The 12,799-nt window shown below is 44.3% G+C and overlaps 1 protein-coding gene across 3 annotated transcripts in view; it reads right to left on the bottom strand.

Annotated features, from left to right (window-relative positions):
- Window positions 1-447: 447 nt before the first annotated feature.
- Window positions 448-12,799, bottom strand: part of GRAMD1A (GRAM domain containing 1A) — a 37,356-nt gene continuing 25,004 nt past the window's right edge. For all 3 annotated transcript variants that reach the window (XM_081334459.1, XM_081334460.1, XM_081334461.1), the window contains 6 exons: window positions 12,058-12,161; window positions 10,949-11,134; window positions 10,454-10,541; window positions 6,901-7,008; window positions 3,605-3,725; window positions 448-2,791 (listed from right to left, as the gene is read on the bottom strand). In XM_081334459.1, the coding sequence (XP_081190585.1) occupies window positions 2,723-2,791; window positions 3,605-3,725; window positions 6,901-7,008; window positions 10,454-10,541; window positions 10,949-11,134; window positions 12,058-12,161 (676 nt within the window). In that variant the 3' untranslated portion in view covers window positions 448-2,722. The remainder of the gene's footprint in view (window positions 2,792-3,604; window positions 3,726-6,900; window positions 7,009-10,453; window positions 10,542-10,948; window positions 11,135-12,057; window positions 12,162-12,799) is intronic.

The following is a 12,799-nucleotide window of genomic DNA, read 5'->3' as shown; positions in this document are numbered from 1 at the left end:
CACCCCTTTTGTCTACCCTTGTGACATCACGGCACATGTGCAAAAGGGGTGGGGCATGCATTTCAATCTTGCTTTTGTCCGTCTCCGGGACACGGAATGCAGAAACAGTTAAAACAAAAGTCAGCTAAGTTTTCGAAAAGAAGAGGGGATGAGAAAGGAACTCAAGATAACCCGAGTTTGATTTTCTTTGGTAGTAGAAGGTAGAAGGCTTTTCAAGGTTCTGTTCTTACCCCACTGCAACAATAAAGTGAAATTCCAGTAATTCTTGTGGTATCTGGTCCCCAAAATGGCCTACTTCAAAAGGCTGACCTCCATCTTGCAAGCCAGACAAGACAGAAATGCAGGCACAATGGAAAAAAGCAAGGCAAACATATTTAGACAAAAAAAAATTTTTTTTTAAAAAAATGGATCCCTCCCCAAAAAAACACACACGAAGGCACTGCAAACTCCGATCCACGGTCTTTATTTCACTCCCTAATAAATAAGCCCTGGCATTTTTTTTTCTGGAACTGCAAACACACTGGATTATTAATACTGAACAGGTCTACAAAAACTGAAGGAAAGAGACCACCCCTCCCTCCCCCAACCCCAATTTTAATGGAGAAGGGTAAAAAAGGGAGAGGGTCTGAAACCTGGGTTTCCCAGGTCTTGGAGGGAAAGGGAACACAGAGTTGACAGACACATAACCCCCTCTCCAGGAGGGGGCAGATTTAATGCCCCCTCCCTGCCCCTGGCAGTATATTTGAAGGGCTTAGAGGCCAAGATTGGCAGTGAAACTTCACTTTATAGTGGACAAGACAGCTTCTTTGTGGGAAGGGCGAGGCCCAGCTGCTGTGATCCACGAGGCTGATGTGAGAGTCTCCCATGTGGCACACGTGGCATGCTGCACAGGGTTTAAAAAATAAAACCCAAATGGAACCACCCTTCTTGATTGCACCCAGATACAACATTCCCCCAAAAGCACCATTTGGAGCATTATGTATTAAATTATCTCGGTTTGCCTGGCGCACCAAACCAAATGCCTGCTGAATGAGAACAAACGTTAGCACTTTACCCATCCTCTCAATAGCTATATACCATTTGTTAACAGAGGTTTTTTTTAAGTGTTTTCCAAATTCAAAAAAAAAGCTGCGCCATTGGAGGTCACGGAATACTTCAACCTGTAACCTGCCTTGGCTACAAAGTCCATTTTCAATAAACCTCAAATGGTGACAATTTCTGGTCCAGATTACACAGAGTAAGTTGTCGTTTTTCAGTCTTAGCAATGGTAAGATCTCTGGACTTCAGTTCCCCATGCTGGTTGGTGAATTGTGGGAGTTGCAAGTCCGGAGATCTAAAAATGGTCAAGGTTAGATACCCTGCATTAAGCAGATGACTGACTATGCACAGTGGGAAGACAGGTGTGCTTTTTCATCAGACATTTGGATTTAGTGTTGCGTAAATACAGTCCGAGGTGAGCAGAGCTCAGATGATACTTTCAGAAGTCAGATACTACTCAGAAAAGGACTGGACCGGACTCCAGCATCTATACGTGTGTATATAGAAGTGCTGGTATATGTATCTTTCAAAGTTCCAGGGACACTTCAAGGGTGACACGTTGTTCAGAAGGTTTTCTGCGATAACAGATGCCATCAACAAGAAGATGCTGTAGTCCAGCCCCCCTGCTTTTCTGTATGTGAAAATGCGGGGCTGAAGATGCTTTACCCTATCGGAGGTAATGGGCTGGGAAGATCCCTTTGAAGAACGTTGACAATCTACCCACCAATGGTAGGAAAGACAGGGCAAGGGAGCAGCAGGGAAGATTGCTGAAGAAGGAATGAACCCCACTGGTGCCTCTGAATTGCTTTCACCCCACCATCAAGAACAACAGCAATAGCACTTAGACTTATATACCATTTCACAGTGCTTTACGGCCCTCTCTAAGCGGTTTACAGTCTCAGCCTACTGCCCCCAACAATCTGGGTCCTCATTTTACTGACCTCGGAAGGATGGAAGGCTGAGTCAACCTTGAGCTGGTCAGGATCAAACTGCCGAACTGCTGGCAGTAGGTAGGTAGGAGAATTAGCTGCAATACTGCAGTCTAACCACTGCGCCACCACAGCTCTGTTCATGATCGTGTGTGTGTGTGTGTGTGTGTGTGTGTGTGTGTGTGTGTGTGTGAGAGAGAGAGAGAGAGAGAGAGAGAGAGGGAGGGAGAGAGAGAGGGGGGGCAGGGAGGGAATGGCAGAACTTGGTTCTTTGCTGTCCTCCATTAGGCTATCTTAGCTATTGAGTGAAGTTTCAGTGCAAAAGATAGATCCCCGCTCCAGAAGCCATCCCCCGCCCAAAACTGATCCCACCCTCGTTCCTCCCCAAACAATAGCTGGAAAAAAGAACCGGTGCCAGGATACAGGAAAACCAAGGATTCTTGGGGGTCCTGGATGCAATATAAATAGCAGTGAAGTGGGAAAGGGATGAAGAGAAGTCCCTATGGGAACAATCCCAGGAAGAATGATCCAAGAGAGATGTCCCCGGCAAAATGGGTTCCACCAAGAGATCCATCGCTACCATGGCACTCTTGAGGATAATGTCCAGGTGATGGATCTGGTGAGAAGCACAGTGCGGTCTCCTCCCATAGGATGCCCACACCACCGGTTCAACAGTTTCCGAGATGGATCTCAGGAATCTTCTTTCTGGTAACTCAGCAACTTCCTCAAAAGAGAGAGAGGGAGATACTGTAGCTTCACTCCGGTTCCAACGGCGGCTCTGCCACTATAATGCCTTGCTGCAACTTCTCCAAGGAGAGTTTCATCTGGTGGAAAGTGAAGAATAAGTTATTCCCCAAAGAGGAAAGCATTGCCCCAACCAAGAAGAAGGAAGCTCTGCTTGAGTTCACATAAACATATTAAGCTCTGCGTTTTACTGGACAAGGCAGAACTGGTTGCTTTCACAAAACACCGCAAACCATCGGCCAAAGATATCAAGATACTGGTTGAACCCAACCTATAGGCAAAGATCCAGTCAGTATTTCACCGCATATTTGTGCTCCACTTGTAGACGAGCCTTAAGCCAGCCTTCTGTAACCTTGTGACTTCCATACAATTGTTTCAACACACCTTGAAGGAATTGGAATACTAAAGGCTTGCTTAAAGGGTCACCGTAGCAATTCATAGTCAAATATGAGTGTTGGGTACCCAATTCCATAGCCTAAGATTTTGGATTTCCTGCTTTTTGTTAAAGAAATAAGGATGGAGAATCTGTGCTTCTCCCATCACTGGATCTGGCAACTCCAAAGATCCCTCAAAAAGATAAGGAGAGCCACCGGTTCCCCATCCTTGCCTTGAAGTTACAAAAACTGGTTTCAAAACCTTTGGTGTAGAGGTAGACAATCTGGTGCCTTCTTGTCCCTTTGAACGTCAACGTCCATCAGGACCAACCTGCCTGACAATGATAAGGGACTGTAGGAATGAAGTCCAATATCTCTTAATCTCCACTGTATGGTCAACATCTGATGGAAATCTCTTGACACTAAAAAGGGCTTCTGGAAACCAAGAGTTGGAGCATCGTTTCTCACATTTTCAAGGAACTAGCAGGGCTGGAGGAACATTCAAACTGGAGAGCTCACCTCATCCAGAAGTTCCACTGATGCCTTCAGGATCTGTTTCCACTTTTGCACCTCCACACTATGGAACTGTTTTTGCAACTCCAGAATCTCTGCCCATTCCGAGGCTGTCTGTGGAAGTTTCCTGCCAGAAAAGGAGACACGATTACTGTGATGGATCAGCAGTGTGTCCACTTCTTGAGTTCACTTTCTGCGAATTATCACACCCCTCACTATTTATTTATTTATTTATTTTTGGGACTTATATGCCGCCCTATCTCCCGAAGGACTCAGGGCGGCTTACAACAATAAAAACAACAATACAAAAATTAAAAAAAAGAATTAAATAGCCCCAAAATAAATTAACTACACAGTTAAAAATTAAAACATATTTAAAAACCCATCATCAATCCAGGTCAGCCTGATGGAAGAGAAAAGTTTTGAGGTCGCGGCGAAAGGACCGGAGGTCCGGGGCCATCCGAAGCTCAAGGGGAAGTTGGTTCCAAAGGGCTGGTGCTCCCACAGAGAAGGCCCTCCCCCTGGGGGTCGCCTGCCGACATTGTCTGGCCGACAGCACCCTGAGGAGGCCGTCTCTGTGTGAGCGCACTGGGCGATGGGAAGTCGTCCCCGGTAGCAGACGGTCCTGCAAGTATCCCGGGCCTAAGCCATGTAGGGCTTTAAAGGTAAGTACCAGCACCTTAAATCTCACCCGGAAGACAACTGGTAACCATTAAACTAGTGTTTAATGCAGAAGTCATTTGGCCTTCCAGAACCTAACTGCCCTGATTCTAAGGCTGGGGGAGAAGCTATATTCTCTATAAACTTTTTATAGCAATTTTAGGGCAATATCAAAAACATACTGGAAGGGGTGAGATATTATGACCATTTGGGCTTTAGAGGTATGGAAGGAAGGTTATAATTCTATTTTAGAAGCAAGTTAGGCCTATCAGAAAATCAGCTTTCTGGAATTTGCAAGACACATCCAACTCTTGGTTGGTCAACCTTGATGGATGGTCTTCATCTGAAAACGTTTTCCAAGCATCCGTCTAAAAAAGGCACGAATCAAGTTTTTCGAATCCTTCCTCAGAAGACTCTGGTACCTCTCTTACAGCTTCACTATCTCAAACAAAAAAAACCTTTCATTTGCTCAAGCATTTTAAAAAGTGTTAGAAGTTCCCAGCATTTTATTGCCAATGATTTTCTCTTGGTTACTGTATGGTGGGGTTTTTTAATTGGGTTTTATATTGTTTTATTGTTTATTCCAGTCAGCGGACTGCATTTATTAAAGAGCAGGTAATTAATTATATTGGCTGTACAGAGGTAAAGGGCATCAGCTTCCTAAATCCTGTCAAGCAATATTTCAAATAATTTACTGATCCTCTGTATTCATTCACCTGTTTAATATACATTTATATCTCATTTTTCCTCCAAAAAGTGGTACTCTTTCTTTGTTTTATCCTAACTTCTCTATAGGATAAATTCACTTAAAAGAATTGATTCTCTGTCCTCCTTAGGGATAGACTAAAAGCCTGACATGTTTATTTGAATTACGATATGCTTTTCCAGGCAATAACCCAGAACATTTCAATGTTAGACAGTATGTTTACCAAAGTTGTGCTCAAAACAAATTGTAAGTCTTAGGTTAATCACTGTTTAAAAGCACTTGAAAAACTTTACAGATACAATAAAGATAATTCTTTTAAAATACGCTGGATAATTCATCAACTTTGTTTCGCATAGAGTCAAATCTGGGTTTACCACTAAAGATCTAACTCAGCAAGGATTGTAAATAATTTTGGCTTCCTTTTGAGGGGTCATGATATGCTTTAAAATATTTTGTTAATAAATATGTTTATTATTCCACTTGTATCTATTTGGGTTTCTGCTGTCTCTTTATTGATTTATACCCAGCCTTTCAACAATAAGATACAATATTGTTATGACTACATATATATGTAGGTCTTGGCGTATTCAGGTCTTTTCCCGTGTAAGATTGAGAGTGTCTTGGCGACGTTTCGACGAGGTCCCACTCGTCATCTTCAGGCTGGTGTCGACACCAGCCTGAAGATGACAAGTGGGACCTCGTCGAAACGTCGCCAAGACACTCTCAATCTTACACGGAAAAAGACCCGAATACACCAAGACCTACATACCTGTACCCGTGAAAATCTACGAATATATATATATGTATGTATGTATGTATGTATGTATATGTATATGTATGTATATGTATATGTATATACCTAGCATCACATGTATAAACATACTTAATTTAATTCTGGCTAATTTAAAAATATTTTCATATCAGAAGACTTCAACTCTTGGAAATCCCCAGCCATAAATGCTATTGTTGAACTGGTGGATTATGTACCATCAAATCAGCATCTACTCTAAGCAATCACATAGATAGATGTTCTTTCAGATGGTCTGTCCCAACCTGGTCCTTCAGTTCATCCAGAAGTGTAGCCATTGCCACTGTAATTGAGTCCATCTACCTTACTGATGAATATCCTCTTCTCTCTCTTTCTACCTTTCCCAGCATTATAAACTTCTTAAGGGAGTTAGAGCTTTACATAATGTGTCCAAAATATGAAAATTTGAATCTGGTTATTTGTATTTTGAGTGAGAAGTCATGAACAGATTTGTTCTCTGATCTATCTATCGCTTATTTCCTTGGCTCTCTCAAGGAGTGTTATCCAACGTCAAAGATCCAAAGCTGCTTCTTCAAAGTCCAACTTTCACTACTATAAGGTGTCACAAGGAAGCCCACTGCTTGCATAGCCTGATGTCTGTAAATATTGGCTCATTAAGACATTAGTGCATCTTTTTCAAGGTCTTCATTGCTACCATTCCAGCTGCTAATTTGCAGCATATTATTTCTTGACACAAATACTAAATTATATTAAACCAGCAGCAAGCTACCTTGAGAAGATTGTTCTCCCTTTCCTTCAATGCAAACTCCATTTTGCCAACATTTCTGAGAGAATTCAGGACCCCCAAATCCATGAGCTGTGGTGGTGCAGTGGTTAGAATGCAGTATTGCAGGCTGACTCTGCACTCCACCGCCAGGAGTTCGATCCTGACCGGCTCAAGGTTGACTCAGCCTTCTGTCCTCTTGAGGTCAATAAAATGAGGACTCAGATTGTTGAGGACAACATGCTGACTCTGTAAATCACTTAGAGAGTGCTGTAAAGCACTATGAAGTGGCATATAAGTCTACGTGCTATTGCTATATTAGCTTGGCATTAAATTCTCAACATCTCTTAAGAGTAAAAGAAAGTCAGTCTCCCATTTTCTCTTTCCCGGAGAGTCTTTCTCACCCATTGGAGAGTGCATATGTCTGCCATGACTCCACAGTTCGGGCTGTGTGCTCCAGAGACCACAGCCGGTAGAACAGCATCATGTTGAGGATGACCAGAACTAAGAGACTACAGAGAAACACAAACACGTTGGTAACATAAAGGACCCGTTCAGACTAAGGAGGCACTCAATTCTAGCTAGAATGTGGTGGGATTTAAATGACCAAAATTTCCTCCAGAATTCACAAGAACTTTGGGGGATTCTATAAAGAGTCAGAATCAGAATGGATACTCAGTGGGAACGACCCCTTCAAGAGCATGATTAAAATAATGCCTGATAATCATTAACATGGGATTAAAATGTTCCGATGATCTTTTTTTATAATTTCCCAAGAGTAACAATATAGTCAAATAGCATCCCTAAAGACAGCCTTCAAAGTTTGCCTTAATCCCGCAGGGATCTATTTTGGTTTGGCTTCGAATGTGATTAAGCCAGCCTTTATAACTGAAATAAGCCCCCGGCTTAATGCATTGTGTGTGAACTGGGCCTTTAAATCACATAGCTAGTGACCGCAATGGTCATAGAGGAAACACATCAATGCATCTGGATCAACAGAGGAGGGAGAGAAGCAACATCATGCACGCCATGCTGTCATTGTGCAGCAGATATGAATTTCATAATTTGCACAACATCACTGGGGCTTATATCAGGCATCCATGCACTGATAGTGCTGCCAGTGGAAAAGATGATCTCAGCCTGAGCTAATGAGGGGGGGGGGTCTGTGGCAGGCAGACTAACTCCCAGAGATAGTCTTACTATTTTTGCATAGGCAATCACATTAACCTTGGGAGACAAAAATCCATCTTCCTTTCAGTGGCTGGCCCTCTAAGCTTTAAAAATGTATAGGCTGAAATATAAGAAGCCCTAGGAATGAAGATGGATAGGGAGAAAGTTAGCCCCCCCCCCCACCCATTTGCAGGACAGAACAGGGATGTAAGAGCAACTGATAAGTTTAATGAGGTGAAGAAGAAGGAAACTGTAGGTGGAATCATATAAGACAGATTCTGGCTAAGGGTTCGGGCCACTGTTTACACACACACACACACACACACACACCCCGTTTCCTGTTTAATCTGGTGGGGATCACAGTTTAGAACTGGGGAGAGGGATAAGAGACACGGTCAGGAGAGTGCAGTCTGGGGTGGGATAACAGTAGAAGACATCATGGAAGTGACTGCCAGGTAGCTCAGGCAGAGGCAAGGAGAGGATTGAAACAGCAGGAATCATGAAGGCCAATCAAGAAACCAGAACCAAGCCAGGATGAAGAAGCCACTTGGGACTGGGAACGAAAGAAAGAAAGAAGGCAGGCAGGCAGGTAGGGTGGAAGCTGGAGGTTTCAAAGCAGGAAGGCATGGCAGGATGGCGTCAGGTAAGGGGCACAGGGATGTTCAAGGCAGTAGCAACATGGCTAGAGCTGGAGGGCTGTTGACATACAATACCTCACACAGATCCTGTGCGGAGGCGAGAAAGAAGAGAAGAGAAGAGAAGAGAAGAGAAGAGAAGAGAAGAGAAGAGAAGAGAAGAGAAGAGAAGAGAAGAGAAGAGAAGAGAAGAGAAGAGAAGAGAAGAGAAGGAAGGGAGGAAGGAAGGAAAGAGAAAGAAAGAAAGAAAGAAAGAAAGAAAGAAAGAAAGAAAGAAAGAAAGAAAGAAAGAAAGAAAGAAAGAAAGAACAGATGAAGCTTTGTTCCTGCATTCTCTCATCAATAAAAAAAAAGAAAAGGAAAAAATATCCAGCATAGATGCTGCCACACCAGACCTTCCCAAACTCTATTGTACTTTTCAAACAAATAAGGTTGCTAATTTAGCTGGAAATTAAGCTAATTAAACTAGAAACCTTTTTATTCAATTATGTTTTATGGCATGTTAACTGTTGGGAACTGTCCTGAGTCATGAATTTGATTTTTTGGGGGTGGGGGTGGGGTGGGGGACAGGCAGATAAATTGAAATAATCAATAAACCAACCCACCTAGAGAAAAGAAGTGGGGTGAGGGATCTTAGGAAGCTAGTGGTACACTTTAAGCACAAGCCAGCATAATTTTGTTCTGTGTGAGTGACTAAGGAAAGCATATATGAAAGCCAAAGCACCCGAGGCTTTCCAACCCGCCTTGACAACTCTGGGGCTTGATCTTTTCTCCCCCTTTTACTACAACCCACCTAGCAGTGGGGCAACAAGGTCATTTCAGTTTGGGGAGCAGAGAGGGGAGCCTTGTTTTGATGGCCATGCAAGTTACTTTATTCACGTTCAGCCAGCCTTGCTGTCTTTGAGGCCACCCTATCCATTAAACAGAATTCCAGGCTCCACTAAAACCCCATTCTGATGGCATCGTGGGGTGTTCCAGGATAAAGCCAGCCCTGTTCCTGGCTTCAGTGGACTGGACTCTTCCTTAAATGCAGTAAGCTGTAACCCTATGTAAGTTGTGACCTTGTGCAGATTCTGGCGTCTATACTTACAAGTTTGCAAATGGAAAACTCATATACAGAACTCTAGAAAAGCCTTCCCTGAGAAAGGGCCTCCAGATATGTTGGACTGTTCTCCAGAGCCAGCTCTGCTATGGGGCTGGCTGGACAAGTTGAAAGTGGCAGTCTGCCTCTACAGAAACATCAGGACTGAAAAGGTTGATCTAGATCAGGGCTTTTCAACCAGTGGTACGGGTACCACCTGTGGTACATTGGCACCTGGCAGGTGGTATGCGACCATCCTAAAAAAGTGGTAGCCGGGGAGGGGAATGAACTGAACCGGTGGCAGCACCGCACAAACCTGAGCGAGAGACGGCTGGAGCTGCAGGGCTGTCAGGGCTCAGTGGAAGCGCCAGGATCAGCGCCAGGCTCCAGCTGCAGCTCGGCGCTGAACCTGGCGATTCTGCTGACCCCAGAAGAAGCACCGATCAGCTGGAATGTTGCAGCATCTCCAGGATCTTGTGATTTACATTCAGATGCTTGGCAACTGATTCATATTTATGACGGTCACAGTGTCCCAGGGTCATGTGAAGTGACCAAAACCTGCTGCAAGCACCTAGCAGAGGGGGCGGAATAAAAAACCAAACACCCATCCCCCACCCCCACTGCCAATCCTCAACAGAAATGCTCACAACAATGGAAACCTCGGACAGGAGGAAGAGCACTGCCGGGCGGGCAGGCAGGTGTCTTGCTGGGCTGTGGCTTGGGGGCACTTTTTTCAGTGCCATAGTAACTTCGAACAGTCACTAAGCGAACTGTTGTAAGTCGAGGACTACCTGTACTTCATCACTTTTTTCCCTTTTTGGGGGGGGGGGGTGTCAAGTTTTTGACACCTTGCTAGGTGACTGGTGGAACTCAGATGTTGCCATATCCTACAAGTGGTACAATGGGTGAAAAGGTTGAAAAGCCCTGATCTAGATCAGCTTCCCAAATATATGGAGTTCAGTTCCCCAACCAGTTCAACCACTATTGAGAACTTTGGGGGATCAGACTGGGGGAAGTTCTCTAGATGCTCTCCAAACGCAGCCCCACCTCCCCCAAAAGCAGCTTCCTTACACCAGACTGATGACAAGGATCACGGTGGAGACGGTCTGTCCCTGTCCTGGCTCCAGCAGTTGTTCTGAAAGACGTGAGGTCAGGCTGCCTACAGAACAGAAGACCAACAGGTCAAGGACTTAAACGAAAGGAACTTGAGGTGCTCCAGGCATTATTGAACTGCAACTTCATGCAGCCTCATTTAGTCTCATTCCTAATGCTGAAGGATTTGGGTAGTTCAGTAATGTCCAAAGCAGAGGTCTCCAACCCCTGATCCGTGGACCGGTACCGGGCCGCGGCATGCCAGCAACTGGTCCACACAAACAAGCAAAGCCCCAACTGCAGGATGCAGGTAGGACACAAAACCACGCACCCTCCGGTCCATGGAAAAACCTCTCTCCACTGAACCAGTCCCCGGTGCCCCAAAGGTTGGGGACCTCTGGTCTAAAGGATTACTGATTCCCTGCATATCACGGAAGGGAAAGGAATTAGACCATTCTTAACAAGGAGGCATACCTGAAGGGCGAACAGTTCGCGATGAACCTTCACTATCGGGTAGCGTGGGCATTGGGGCTTCAACATGGGGGGCTCTCCAGCTCAGGGTCCGTTTCCTGCGACGCAATCCAGACAAGAGACCCCGGGGTTCTTTGCCATGGCAGCTGTCCTCTAGCAGAGCCTTTTCTGCTTGCACCAGTGCCAGTTCTGAAACAACATTTGACCACAGAGGTGTAGATGTTGGAGGGCTGAGTTCATGCCTAAAATCATGATCCTGATAGAGGAGCCTCTCCAAAACATCTACACTTTTGTCTCATTCTGCACATGACTATAGGTGAATATCTCAGATAACTTCAGAATTACCTATTCTCTAAAAACCTCTACTGGGAGAAGTTGATGAACACTTTATAAAGCCCTGGTAAGACCACACCTCGAATACTGCAGCCAATTTTGGTTACCGTATCACAGAAAAGACATTGAGAGTCTGGAAAAAAAAATTCAGAGAAGAGCAACTAAGATGATCAAAGTCCTGGAGTCTAAAACATACGAAGAACGGCTGTGGGACTTGGGTTTGGCCAGTCTAAAGAAAAGAAGAAATACGGGAAATATGATAGCAGCATTCCAGTATCTGAGGGGCTGCCACAAGGGAGAGGGAGTCAGGTTGTTCACCAAAGAACCAGAGGGAAGGATGAGAAACAATGGTTGGAAGCTGATCAAGGAGAGAAGCAAGCTGGAATTAAGGAGAAACTTCCTGACAGTGAGGACAATCAACCAGTAGAACAGCTTGCCCCCAGAAATCGTGGGCACTCCATCACTGGAAGTTTTTAAAAAGAGACTGGACAATCACCTGTCCAGTCTGAGATGGTATAGGTCCTCCTGCTTGAGCAGGGGGCTGGACTAGAAGACCTCCAAGGTCCCTTCCAGCTCTATTCTATTCTATTCTATTCTATTCTATTCTATTCTATTCTATTCTATTCTATTCTATTCTATTCTATTCTATTCTATTCTATTCTATTCTATTCTATTCTATTCTTCATGAATGGGAAGACTAGAGGGAACCCAACCCAACTGTGTTGTATTGTTCCAAAGCACAGGTTCTGCACTATAGCTTGTCTCCCTGATTCACTTACCCAAGTGCTGGAAGTATTCTTCCACACCGCTCCATGCATTTTTTTCAATGAAAGTCTTCACAAGGGTCCACGGTTGCTTCCGATACCGGATTTCAGAGGAGACTCTGTAATGGAGAACAACTGTTACAGATGAACCAAAGAACCTTTCTGTTTCCCTCACGGGATGCTGGGAAACCTGGCAAGGAACCCCTTTGGCAAAGAACGGAATACTTCACTTGGCTTGCAACGAAAAGGAACTCTGGTGTTATACAATCTTTCCTATATCTGTCTCATCTTTTTTCCCATTTCATCTGCAGTTACAAGATCAGGTTGTTCTCCAAGGAGATCAGAGGCTCAGTAACCTTTTTGTTTTCAGAACCGGGAAGGGCGGGGATATCAGTCATGATGAATGCTGCATGTAAAATGACCCGAAGATGCCCACAGTCATGCATTTAGGTTACAGTCTCTATCTCAATATGAACTCTTGAGCTGCAAACTTGGCTTAATTTGGTTTGGTTTGCTTCTTCCCCATTCTGATTGAACAAGAGAATAACGGAAGGGACCTTGAAAATCTTCTAGTCTAGTCTAAGCCCCTGCTCAAGCAGGAAATCTTATACCATTTCAGATAAATGGTTGTCCAAACTCTTCTTAATAACTTCCAGTGTTGGAGCATTCACAGCTTCTGGAGGCAGGTTGTTCCACTGGTTAATTGTTCTAACTGTCAGGAAGTTTCTCCTTAGATCTAGGTTGCTTCTCTCCTTGA

The sequence above is a fragment of the Vipera berus genome, assembly GCF_964194415.1.
Source record: "Vipera berus genome assembly, chromosome: 9".
NCBI lineage: Eukaryota > Metazoa > Chordata > Lepidosauria > Squamata > Viperidae > Vipera > Vipera berus.
This window is presented reverse-complemented; position numbering and strand designations above follow the sequence as displayed.